Here is a 14,183-nt window from a genome sequence, read left to right on the forward strand (position 1 = left end):
AGCTGGGCAGCAGAGGCCAGGCGAAGGCATAGTTGGAGTACACATGTGAGTTAGTGGGGCATATGTAGGGGTCAGATCAAACATGAGTAAACAGGAGGGAAGGGGCCTCTGTGGTCTCACTCATTCATACAACTAATGTTACCACTGAGTTTCTGCTGGGGTCTGGGATGAACACCCACTTAGATGCTGGGCCATGTGTTTTCTTAGGTGTGGGCTTTCACCACTGAGAAGCAGAGCTTGGAAGTTGCTTGTGATTGTCATTGCAACACCCAAGCAGTGAACTAAGTACTCTGGTGAGTCCCACCTGTCCTAGTAATCTTCATGATTGTAACTAATGAAAATGGTGGCACATTTTACGCATTGTATGTAGTTAAGATGTATGTAGACACCATAATACATATGGCACTTAACCTGGAAGAAGCTCTGAAGTTTACTGGGAAGTGAATGTTAGCAAGTTTGTGGCTTGTGGGTTATTATCAAGTGGTGGAAGGAAGCTTACCTGAAACAGGGTGGACAGTTGTAACGCCATCTGAGAGTGGGTGTGGCTCATGGCACAGGGGTAGCCAGAAGATATGTAAGGTGTGGTGTGTGTATGTTTTGTGTATTCCTGTGTGGCTCACTTCAACTGGCTGTAGTTTTCTTTGGCTTCCTAGCATTTCTCACAATGAAATTATGCATAAATAAAGGAGAAATTTTGTGTTATGTTCGTTTCTTACTGTGTTAATCACACTGGAACAAATTCACAAATAAGCATCATAGCAGGACTCACTGAATCATATATTTTTATTGATAAGGCACTGTCTGTACTACGTATAAGGAACTGAAAATATGATTTACTGTGCTTAGAAAATAACATATGTACAAAATAACAATATATGAAAATATAAATGAACATTGAGAAATTTAAAGTTTAAAGTATCGTTCCCATCTAACTAGAACAGATGAGGCTGGGGTGGGATGAAAACTGCCAACATGGTAGTTGCTGAAAAGGGTGACCTGGGGTTAGGTAACACTGGGAGTGAAACCATGGGAGTGGCTGGCCTAAGAATTCACTAAGCCCATCTTTATCCAACTTGAGTTTCTTTCTTTCTTTCTTTCTTTCTTTCTTTCTTTCTTTCTTTCTTTCTTTCTTTCTTTCTTTCTTTCTTTCTTTCTTTCTTTCTTTCTTTTTCTTTCTTTCTTTCTTTCTTTCTTTCTTTCTTTCTTTCTTTCTTTCTTTCTTTCTTTCTCTTTCTTTCTTTCTTTCTTTCTTTCTTTCTTTCTTTCTTTCTTTTTCTTTCTTTCTTTTTCTTTCTTTCTTTTTTAATATTTATTTATTTTTGAGAGACAGAAACAGAATGTGAGCAGGAAGTCACAGAATCCAAAGCAGGCTCCAGCTTCCAGCTCCAGTCGGAGCTGTCAGCACAGAGCCCAACACGGGGCTTGGACCCACAAACTGCAAGATCATGACCTGAGCTAAGGTTGGATGTTTAAACCACTGAGCCACCCAGGCTCCCCTATCCAACTTGAGTTCTGTAGTGATCCATTGTAACCCTTTATGTGTTCTTCACTTTTCTATATTCAAATTTATTTTTATGATTTTTTTTGAGATTACTCTCATATTCTCAGTGTTGAGATTCTTGTGTTAGATTTTATTGCTGCTGTAGCAAATTACCACAGACTCCGGTAGTTTAAAACAACACAAATTTGTCCTACAGTTACATAGCTCAGAAATCTGACGTGGGTCTCAAGATGTTGCCAGGTTTGCATTCCTTTCTGGAAACTGTAGTGGAGAATCTGTTTTTTTTTTTTTTTTTTTGCCTTTTCCAGCTTCTAGAAACCACCCACGTTTCTTGGCTCATGACCCCCTTCCATCTTCAAAGCTAGTAATGGCTGGTCAAGTCTTTCTCACATTTCATCACTCTGACACTCTTCTGCCTCTTCTTCCACATTTAAGGATCCTTATGATTGTGCTGGATCCACCTGGATAAACCTGGCTACACTCCCCATTTTAAGGCCAGCTGATGAGCAACCTTAATTCCAACTGCTACCTTAATCCTCCTTTGTATGTAACTTAACATACTCACAGGTGCTGGGGATAAGGATGTGGAGGCCACTATTGTTCCTATCACAGTTCTCTGTAATTTAAGTTGCTGCTTCTCTGTGAACTCTAACTCACTGCTGACCTAAGCCTTGCATCAAATACTCTGTTCTGTATCACTTTAATCTTCTCCTATCATCTGTCCGCTGTCTTAAAAAAAAAAAAATCATTTTTCACCTTACTTAGGACCCTACATCCAATCTCACCTCTTAGACATCTCCCGATCATTGTTTCTCTCTCTCTCCTGAGTCTTCACCTTCTCCCATTACTAACTCCTTATGAGCATTTAAACATGCTCAAATCTCTCCCATGTTCCCTATTTACAAAAGGCCCTCCTCCAGCACTTGTCTCCATTATAGCTGGATATTTTGAAAGCATCTCCACTTAGCTTCAGTCAATGCTTAACCCCCTACCTTTTGGACTTCCTGTATAGTCTCCATAATCAGTACAAAGCCCCAACTAGGTTATGTGTTCACCAAATAGTTGTTAAGTGAATAACTGAGTTTCTGCCCAATTACCCAAGTTTATTATCAGGTCTCTGGTGATATTCTTAATATAAGAGCTGTTCTTTGGGATTTTATTTGTACATCAATTAACTTACATTTGTAGTTGAGGATGCCTATCATGGATCACAAAACCAAATATATATATATTTTTTAAGCAAATGTTTTATTTTATTTGGTACATGTATATCCCTGCTCCATTATCCTCTGTTTTCTCTTATATTTGTTTAGCATTTCATATTTTTGTAATGCTTCTGCATATAATATTTCATTTAGTTTTCACCAATACCTTTGAGAAATAGGTAGGGTAGGGAAGTATTCCTGTTTTGGAGATTAAGTTCTTGAGGCCCAGAGCAACTGAGATATTTTTCTAAGGTGTACACAAAGTTAATGATACTTCTGGGACCAGCAACAAGGATTCCTGGCTCTGTGCCTTGAGTTCTTTTGTGTCATGTTCTGATCACAGTTAACAGATTCAAGGGCAGAGCAGAGTATAGAGAATTGTCAAGGGGAGTAGTAATCTAGATGTGAAATTATGCTTATGCTCCGTGTGGCTGTGCTATCTTTTGATACAGTCTCACCTGAATTCTGAGAGAATTAGGCAGTAGCAGTGAAGTAATAAATTATGTGCTGGCTGAGCTGAGGAGATGAAAATGTAGGAGGTTGTTTGTTGCTGGTGTGAAGCTAAAGGTCTTAGCTGAACAACCTCAAATTTGTGGTTCGGCCTAGAAATGAACTAGTATTTCTGTCTCCAAACTCAATACAACTCTGTGTTCTAGTTCTCTTGTGACATTTTAGGGGATCTCTGCAGGAGGCATACCTAATGAGAACATGTTGAAAGGATTCTTGTTGTTAAGTGTTTGTTTTTTGCTGTTTTCTGAAAGGAGAGTGGGAAAATGAGGGATTAAGAGTTGGAATGATTTGAATGACTGAGAGTTGCCTACTTACCATCATTAAAATAATGTTAATTTGAATTCAGTAAGTGAAATCTAGTTCTGCTGAAGTAAACAAACTTCTCCATTGTGCGGGGCGCCTGGGTGGCGCAGTCGGTTAAGCGTCCTTCAGCCAGGTCACGACTCACAGGTCAGCGACTTCAGCCAGGTCACGATCTCGCGTTCCGTGAGTTCAAGCCCCGCGTCAGGCTCTGGGCTGATGGCTCGGAGCCTGGAGCCTGTTTCTGATTCTGTGTCTCCCTCTCTCTCTGTCCCTCCCCCGTTCATGCTCTGTCTCTCTCTGTCCCAAAAATAAATAAAAAACGTTGAACAAACTTCTCCATTGTGAATGCTTCCTTAGAGAATTAACTTAAATTTAATTAATTAACTATTTGCTTATTATTTTAGTTGCAGTATTTCTTTTTAAATTTAAATTAAAAAATTTTTAATTAAAGTATAGTTGACATACAACTTTTTGTCATTCAACATAACATAGTCATTCAACAATTATATAATCACAAAATGCTTACCACCATAAGTGTAGTTACCATCTGTCACCATACAAGATTATTATTATATTATTGACTGTGTTTCCTATGCTTCATCCTTATCCCTGTAGCTTATTATTTATCAAATGCGATTTGGTGTGGGGGACAATTTGACTGACACCATGTGAGGTCTGGTTTCTTTGCCACGCCATCCCAACTTCCAGTTCTAGTTACTGTACTGTGCTTTGGCCCCTCTGTCTTGCTTTGACCTCTTTGTTCTCATAGCTGGTTCCTCTCCATAGCTCTCCAACTTTGACTGGGTTTCCTTTCCTCTTTCTGGGACGTCACACACTGTGACCTTTAGGTCATTAAGTTTATGTAAGCTGTTATCATTACAACCATGTTGTTTGCCCTTCTAGTCAATATGGCTCACGTAAAGGCCATGTTGTGAGGAATTAAGATGAGTGAGAGTGAGGTTTCTCAATCAAATGGACCTGTTTTACATCATAGCTCCTCTATTGTCTAACTGTGTGACTCTGAGCAAATTCTTAACCTCTTCTAATATTAGTTTCCTCATAGGTATAAATGGGGATATTAGTATCTTCCTTTTAAGATTGTTGACACAATTAAGTGAGTTAACCATGATAAAACACTTAACACAATGCATGATTTATGATAAATTTAGTTGTACTCATTCTTTTTTTTTTTAATTTTTGTTTTATTTTAGAGAGAGAGAGAGAGAGCATAAGTGCGGTGAGGAGAGGCAGAGGGAGAGAGACAGAATCTTAAGCAGACTCCATGCTCGGTACAGAGCCTAACCCAGGGCTCAATCCTATGACTCTGGGGTCATGACCTGAGCTGAAATCACAAGTTGAACACTCAACCAACTGAGCCACGCAGGTGCCCCTAGGTGTACTCACTCCTGCTGGTGTTATTATTGAAAAGGGAACTAGATACTGTTAGGAATTTTAAGTATAGCCTTGGGCCATATCAAGTCATTGTGTCATGCAGGAAAAATTGCTTTATTCATTTTTTCATCTATAAAATGAAGGTATTGGCAAGGGGCTCTACTTTGTGGACAACTGATAGATCCTATTCGGGCCTGATTATGTTAATGTCTGTCTCAAATGCATTTGAATCTTCCTTGCTCTTAGCTCTATTCCCTGCAACTTGAGAAGCCTCTTGATGCTTTCTCATCACCTAGGCCCTTTCTCCACTCATCACTCATAATAATGACTTATCCAGATGTCATATTCCTTAGGTTCTTCTAGATGACAGCTCACTGAGAAGCAATTTCCTGCAAATGCACTATAAAATAACCAAAAGTGATAGGTTTAGTGTAATGGTTTAATATGTTATTCTTTCTAGATAGTATTTTTAAAAAGCAAAAGAATCTTTATGAGATTTGTAAAAACTCAGTTTCTCAAATTTTCTTTCTTTCTTTTATTTTTTTTAAAGATTTTTTTATTTTTTAAGTAATCTCTACACACACCATGGGGCTCGAACTCACAACCCCAAGCTCAAGAGTCACTCGCTCCACCAACTGAGCCAGCCAGGTGTCCCAGTTTCTCGAATTTTCTACCAAAGCTTGGGAGTTTAGGGAACATTGCCCTAGTTGACTCCCCAACTCTAGTGCCAGTCATGAAATGTCTTTGAAAGATCTTAATCTTTTTTTTTTTAATTTTTTTTATCGTTTATTTATTTTTGAGACAGAGAGAAACAGAGCATGAATGGGGGAGGGGCAGAGAGAGAGGGAGACACAGAATCGGAAGCAGGCTCCAGGCTCTGAGCCATCAGCCCAGAGTCCGACGCGGGGCTCGAACTCACCGAACGTGAGATCATGACCTGAGCTGAAGTTGGACACTTAACCGACTGAGCCACCCAGGCTCCCCTAAAGATCTTAATATCTTAATACTAACTTTAACTTTATAGTCAACTCCACAATATAGCCATGTTTGTTTTAATATTAAAATGTTTTGAGTTACACATTAGTTCTTACTTAGTTCCCTACCTGTCTATGCTTGAAGTAAAACTGATGCTTCAGTATGTATATCATGTTTGTCTGGTGGCTTTGAGTAACCCCCTACCCCCGCCCCCCCAATGACCTTATTTAGAGCACTAGGACAATCTAAAGGAGTGCTTCTGAAGATGGGAGTCACTGGCACATTGGCAAGTCTGTGAGGGAGACATTTTTGACTGTAATCACATCACCTCAGGAAGCTGACTTTTGTAAAGTTGAAGACAGTTTTCAACTCTTAACAGTAATGTCATCAGCATCCAATAGATATAATCACCATCTAACTCCTTTGTAAAAGTTTAGTGGAATATCCCTTTTCCCTTAGGACATATCCACAAACTTTAAAGTTCTAAAACTTCCTAAAATTACTATACTTTAAATTTTATATTTTGGGGGTATGTGGAAATTTGGACTTGCAGAAACCTATTTTCTTTCCTTTGGAGGAGGGACTTTTCCAATTGTTTCGATTTTTTCTTCTAGTTGCAGAGCATCATGGTTAAAGGATAGCTGGTTACTTGTAGCCTGTTAGCAGTATGACCTATAGCAAGTCATTTCTCTAAGCTTGACTTTCTATAAATAAAAACATTTTATGATTTCTGTGATCCCTCAAATGAGATGAGATTTGTGTTTTTTCCCCCCTTAGCAGCAAGTACCCTCCTACCAGTACTATTTGTTAAATTTGTAATCATTTATTTGTTGTCTATTTTCTGTAAGACTATAACTTTAATAGATCATGTTTGTTTTGTCCACACAATATTCCCAATGTCTTGTACACTGCCTGGCTAATAGTATTTTTTATTAATTTATCCTAAAAATATCTATTTAGTGCCTACTAAATACTAGATGCCTAGATACTATTTTAGGTTAGAGATAGAGTAAAAATATGAGATTCCTAATCTCAAAGAATTTATATTCTTAACTGCAGTCCTGTTCAATAGAACTTTCTGCGATGAAGGATATGTTCTTTACTGTGCTGCCCAGTATGATAGCCATTAGGCACATGTGACTGTGGAACACTTGAAATGTGGCCAGTATGAATAAGGAACAGAATTTTAAACTTTATTTAATTTTAGTTAATTTAAATTACCACATAAGTCCAGTGACTACCATGACAATGCCATTCTAGAGGATTAAGAGATTAGAGACAGAGATAAAGAAGTAGATAAATAAATCAACAAATAATTTCACATAGGAATAATAACTGGGAAGAAATCAAACAGGCTGATAAAATAGTAAGTAGGGAAGTACTTTGTATAGGGTGATTCTACTTGAGTAGAGATCAATACATGTAAGATAAATGAATTATGAAAACTCTTATTTCTTAAACCTTGTTAAATCAGTACTTGGGTTTGGAAACACTTGTTTGGAGATCTAGTGAGTTCCTTTTGGGAAAATAAACCCCAAAATATATCCACATATTTCTATCATTTTTATTAATGTTAAACATTTTTTACCTTAGCCCTGAATTGTTATCTCCAGTTCCTGTTGGTGATGCCCCAACATCAGGAGGTATGTTCTTGTGCATTTATTCACTGTTTAAAAATTATTTGTGGTTTAAGATGATCTTGTAAGCAAGCACACGTTCCACCTCAAATTTAAAAAGTACCAGTCTTCTCTCTCCTTATATGTTGTTCAAGAGTCTCAAGAAAAAGTAATTGTGTTTTCATTTATTTTAAGGCATTATGTTGTGGGTACTTAAAGACCTTTAATTATTAAGTATAATAAAAATCAGAAAACTACTTAATACAAGTGTATGACCTAAAGAATTACTTTAAGGCAAACACTCTGTAACCACTGCTTATGCCAACAGGTAGAACCTTTCTAGTTCCACCATTTGTCATTTGTCTTCTACAAGTTTCTCTGAGTAAGGATTTTTTTGATTGCATTCTGTGGTGTACTTTAACATGTTTCCTTGATTTTTGTATTTCCTATGAATTGGAAGTTGCTTTCTTTATTTTTAATTTTTTTAAAAAAGCTTTTCCTTATTGCAAATTTCAAACATATACAAAAAAATAGAATAGCACAATGAGGCCAAGCTTCAACAATGATCAATTCCTAGCCAGTGTCCAACCTTCACCCACTTTCCCTATCGGGTAACATTATATTTTTCAGTATCTGTCCCTTTACTAGGTAGCTCCTTAAGGATAAAAATTTTGTCTGTATCCTTAACAAATCTTACATAGTGGCTGACATATAGTAGGTGCTCTTTAAATGCTTGTTGCTTGAATGAATGAGTTGTAATTATTTTCTGTTCTAGGAAGATTCTATGCAAATGTTTCTTAAGATTAGAATGTACTGAATTTCCAGGATGATAAAGCAAATGACTTACAGGAATGGTTTTGAAGTCAGCTTCGTTATTTCCTGATATGATTCTGACTTAGGGACTACGTTCATGTACATGTTTTTGTTTTTCTACTTAGGTGCTGTTGTCAGTGTTCCATATCCAGAGGTGACCACCTCTGAAGGTATCTCAGAGAGCAGCAAGGAGAGGCCTGGGGAGAGTGTGAGTGATGCTCTGTTTTGTTATTTAGTTTCTAACATGGAGAACAGGGTTAAGAGAGACTTATGTTCCACTGCTAAACTGCACAAAACTTCATGTGGTTTCCTTTATGGAAATGTAGATTCTAAAACCAGTATATTAAAAAGAACCTAAGATTCCTTGGAGAGTTGAGTCAATCTGCTTTTGCAAGAGAGAGCTTCAAGTTGTAAATGAAATGACTTGTGCTTGGGGAATTATCATGGTAAACTCATTGTCACTTGTGGGCTTTGTGACATAATTTACTGTCATTTGCCTATGTTCTTCTATTTCCCTGTGTTCTTCAGAGGAAAAGGATGTAGGTTTTATGCAGTTGAAAATCAAGAAATACCATGTTTTTTAAATGCATCATTATTAACAGTAACCTGTCCATGAAACAATATTAAGTTTACTTTCTGTAACATTCAGTTTTAAAAAGAAAGTACACAGGCTGCCTAGGAAGATAGAAATATTTTGTTAGAAATTTTGTTAAATATGAATTTTAAAAATTTTGGGGTTCATAAATCTTATATTACTTAATACAGTGCGAACTCTGATTGAACATATTCACTAGAAAGATGCAGTTTAGTTACCTTGCACATTTTCTTCCAATTTCAACATTTTAACTTCTGTGAAATCATGTTACATCAGCCTACTCTGCCTCCCCACCTTCCCTCTCACTGAACAAAGCTGGTAGTAATATTGGACCCCTGAGCTGATTCCTGAATCAATACATTTACCCTCTGTACAACTTCGTCCAGACTAGATGGTGCTGGGAAATAATGTCATTCAATAAATATTTGTGAATGAATGAATAAAAAGTGATACCATGGATCTGAACTTGAAGCACAATAGTTATGGTTTAGGTATGGGAACATTTATGGAATGAGATAGAATTCCCTATAATAAACATGAAGGAATTGTACATAATTGAATTGTATATAATTGGAACATTAATATCTAAAAGAGAGGATAATTTCAAGCCAATTTATAGAATCAGTAAGAACACAAAGCAGTATAAAGATACCTAACAAGAATTAGATCCCTGTACCTCTAGTTCAAAATGAAGCCCGAAGTTATTTTTACAGTTCATTTTTTCCTTATTTTCCTAATTTTCCATCTACTGTTTTAGAAACTGTATACCTCATTTCTGTTTTGCTAGTAGTTACCCTATATGTTACATAATATGTAATATATTATTACATATAATATTTGTAACACATTCTATATAATATATATATATATACTCTATAAATTACCCCATGAATTATAATGTATAATCTAGCAAAATGTAAATTTTTCAAATCTTAATCCTTATCTTGAGCAATGAGGAACACTAGAACATTGTTACTCAAATAATCTCTTTACTGATTTATATTCTGTTTTTAAATATTTTTGTTCTTTATTTCTCTTTTAGTTTTCTTTTTAATCCCACAAGTTAGACAGTATTATGTTTGTTTCACATAAAATTTGTTTTACACTTACCTGGATGTGTATTATTTTATTTTCATAAAATTCTTTTTGTGCATTAAATTTTTTTTTAATGTTTATTTATTTTTGAGAGACAGAGAGAGCGAGAGAGCACACAGCAAGGGTCAGAGAGAGAGGGAGACAGAAGACCCCTGTCAGGCTCTTAGCTATCAGTGGGAAGCCTGATGTGGGGCTTGAATCCACGAACCATGAGATGATGACCTGAGCTGAAATCAAGAGTCAGATGCTCACCTGACTGAGGGACCCAGGCGCCCCTCTTTTTGTGCATTTGAGATCTCCCTTCTAGGATAATTTTCTTTTTGAAATATATGCTTCTAATAATACCTTAGTGGGAGTCTCTCATTGGTTCCTTTTAAGATTTTGCTTGTCTGAAAATTTCTTATTTCCTTATTCTAGAAAAAATTTTTTTTAAATGTTTATTCATTTTGAGAGAGTGCATGCACACGTGCACACATGGGGAAGGAGCAGAGAGAGAGGGAGAGAGAAGCCCAAGCAGGCTCCATGCTGTCAGCACACAGCCCCATGTGGGGCTCAGTCTCCTGAACTGTGAGGTCATGACCTGAGCTGAAATCAAGAGTTGGATGCTTAACAACTGAGCCACCCAGGTGCCCTGAATCTTTTTTTTTTTTAATTGAAGTATAGTTGACACACAATATTACTTTAGTTTCAGGTGTATGACATAGTAATTTGATAAGTCTGTACTTATTCTATGCTCACCAGAAGTGTAGCTATATTCTTCACCATTATGTGGGAGTCTTTGATCTGACCTTTCAAAATGTACAGACCTTTAACTTTTTATCCTATCCCTTTTGTGGCATTTAAAACTAAAGTCTAGGTTACAAAGGATCAGCAGATATACTGTGTACTCATGCAACACTGATTCATCTCTCTTGATTTTTCTAACCTGTTTTTCTTGACCTGTTAGGATTTCCTTAACTTTCTTGCAAACCACCTATGCATTAGAAACATTAAAAAATATTTATTCAGCAGTTTAGGCTTTCTGTAGCAGCAATATTACTAAGGATATTTCTTTTATGATAATACTGGGAATGGAAGTTTCTGTCCAAATTTAGCAAGATAAAATTTAATATTGAAAAATGCAAAATTTTGTGTAAAATTACATAAGACTAAGAGTTTTTATTGATGTTAGTCTCTATATGAATCAGCAGTATGATGCAGTTACTAGGGGAGAGCTAGTAAAAACTAGTGTAGCTGTACTTTGCATTAATAGAAATATAGAATCTGTTATAATAGGTGGTATCCTATCATGTTTTAATTGATCAGACCTCACTTGTGTATACCACACTCTAAGGAAGATATTAAGAGCCTGAGAAATGTCTGGAGGAGAGGAGCTAAAGGAGTCAGGGAAGTCATGATAGCTGTCTATACTTATTTGAAAGGCTGTCTGGTGACTACAATTTTTATATATGTCCCAGATTACAGAACTGAGATCAGTGGTGGAACTTATAGGAAAATATATTTGGGCTTAATATTAAGAACTTTGGATGGAAGTGGGTGAAATGGGTGACGGGGACAAGATGTATAAATTTCTAGTCATAAAATGAATATGTCATGGGGATGTAAAGTACATAATGTAACTGTAGTTAACAATACTATATCGCTTATTTGAAAGTACTTAGGAGAGTGGATCTTGAAAGTCCTCATCACAAGAAAAAAATTTTCTGTGTATGTGATGGATGTTAACTGGAATTATTGTGATGATCATTTTTCGATACATAAAAATATTGAATCATTACATCGTATACCTGAAAGTAATGTATGTTTGTTATATATCAGTTATACCTTAATAAAAATGCCAAAAAAATATATGTGCCTGATATGTGCCTGTTACTGTTTTAGGAGGCATACTGATAAGTAAACATGCACTATAATCTCTGTATGGTATGCACTATGATAGGGCAAATGCAGAATGAAGTAGAACATTAGGAGCACTGGGTCAGTTTTGAGGGGGCAGTTCTGAGAAATTTTCTGTTGGGAGTGAGGTCTGAACTGAGGGTGAATAGAACTTACCAGAAGAAGAGAAAGGTGAAGGGTCTTGGCCTGAGGTCTCAAAGCAAAGGGAATAACACTGCTCAGGCCTGAGATGAGAGAATTAGCCCATTCCTTGGTCTGTAAGTAGGAATTTAACGTGGCTGGAGTAGATAGTGAAAGGGGGAGGGGAGGAATATGAGTCTGGAAAAGGGAAGCAGGAACCAAGTTGTGAAGGGCAAAGAAGAAAAAAAAGTTAAAGAACTTTCCAACCATGAGAGCTTTTTCATATGAAATGTAATGTCTGTCTTTGAAAATCATGACTCTTTCTCATCAGAGACATTTAAACTGAAGATGAGCAGCCATTTGTCAGGGATATTGTAGAGAGAATTTCAAGCATCACAAGGGATGGTAGGATCATTGAGGTTCTTTCCTATTCTGAGGTTATGAAGGTCTGATTATATGATCTGTCAAGGATAAAAAATGATACACTGAAGCATAGCCTCTGTAGTCTCTTCCTGACTCTGCCATTGGGTTGCTCTGGGCCCTTAGGCTAGCCATTCTTCCATTCCAGCCCCTCTTCTTGTGTATCAAAATGGAGGAACTTGGATGAGCTCAAGTGTATCTGCCATGTAGCAGTTATTACTATAGCATTCTAGTAGCGATATTTTATTTCCCTCATTCTTTTTACATTTATTAATTGGAATTCTTCCATAAGAGACTATGTCGACTCTCGTTTATTTATTAAATCATCTATTTCTATCAATATGGACTCATGGATATTTATTTTATTCTTTGGATTATAATCAGTTATTTATTTTGTTCAAATTGTTACAGCATTGGCCACTGGAAGACCTGGATATTACTGTTACAGAATACAAAACGTTCATTGATACTGTTTCAGATTCCACACAGCAACTAATCTTTAAGTAATTACCACTTGTTGGGTTTGGTGTAGTATCTAAAAAGAATCTGTACATGAACATAAAGGAAGGGAAGCAAAAATAATATAAAAACAGGGAGGAGGACAAAACGTAAGAGACTTTTAAATATGGAGAACAAATTAGAGGGTTACAGGAGGGGCTGTAGGGGAAGATGGGCTAAATAGGTAAGATGCATTAAGGAATCTACTACTGAAATCATTGTACTATATGCTAACTAACTTGGATGTAAATTAAGAAAATAAATTAAAAAAATAAAAAGTATCTGTACAATTTTGAAAAGGCTATTAATATATTTCCCCCTTCCTGGGGCACCTGGATGGTGCAGTTGGTTAAGTGTCTGACTCTTGATTTTGGATCAGGTCATGATCTCACCATTGATGAGATCGAGTCCCACATCAGGCTCTGTGCTGACAGCAGTGCCTGCTTGGGATTCTCTTTCTTTCTCCCTCTGTCCCTCCCCCAGAGTGTCCCTCTGCACTCTCTCTTGCATGTACATATGAGCTCTCTCTCTCACAAAATAAACATTCAAAATATATATTATATATATCTATATATCTGTGTCTATGTCTATGTGTATCTACATTTCTCCCTTCCTTAATACTTTTCTTCATATACTTCAACTAAAACAACATAGTGCTACCAATTGAATGTAGAAGCAGATATGAGAATCTACTGTCTTCTTATTAAGCCAACCAAATTAAAGAGTATGTAAAAATGTAAACAATGTTACATGTTAATTTTTTATTTTGCAAAATATGTTATTACTTTTTACAATGCAAGGAGTTTATTATTTTTATATGAATTAACAAATATTTTAAAATTTCTCTTTTAATTTTTTGTTTGGTAAATATCTATAGAGATAGTCCAAAAAAACCCCAAATGTCTTTGTATTTCTTAATGATTTTTAGGAGTTCGAGGCGTCCTGAGACCAAAAAATTTGAGGACAGCTCTTCTAGGCTATTTTTAGATGATAATAATAGTATAGTCAACTCTTTTAACTCACAGATGGTCAACTTTGGTGGTTATCTGGAAATTTTTCCGGTCTTTCCCTGAAGCAGTCTTTGTGTGTTCAAAGGAATGTACAAATGCACAGTAATTTTAATATTAGCCTATGTCTTAAAGTCTACCCAGCTAGTTCCAAAGTCAAACACTATATAAAAGGCCATCATTAGCAGTTTCTTTTGGCACAGTGTCTGATATATAGCAATCAGTAGGTATTTGTTG

At 36.3% G+C, this 14,183-nt stretch overlaps 1 protein-coding gene across 3 annotated transcripts in view; it reads left to right on the forward strand.

Annotated features, from left to right (window-relative positions):
• Positions 1 to 14,183, forward strand: part of IMPG2 (interphotoreceptor matrix proteoglycan 2) — an 89,814-nt gene that overhangs the window by 25,139 nt on the left and 50,492 nt on the right. For all 3 annotated transcript variants that reach the window (XM_058731563.1, XM_058731564.1, XM_058731565.1), the window contains 2 exons: positions 7,480 to 7,529; positions 8,441 to 8,523. In XM_058731563.1, coding sequence (XP_058587546.1) covers positions 7,480 to 7,529; positions 8,441 to 8,523 — 133 coding nt within the window. The remainder of the gene's footprint in view (positions 1 to 7,479; positions 7,530 to 8,440; positions 8,524 to 14,183) is intronic.

The sequence above is a fragment of the Neofelis nebulosa genome, chromosome 5 (genome assembly GCF_028018385.1).
Source record: "Neofelis nebulosa isolate mNeoNeb1 chromosome 5, mNeoNeb1.pri, whole genome shotgun sequence".
Lineage (NCBI taxonomy): Eukaryota > Metazoa > Chordata > Mammalia > Carnivora > Felidae > Neofelis > Neofelis nebulosa.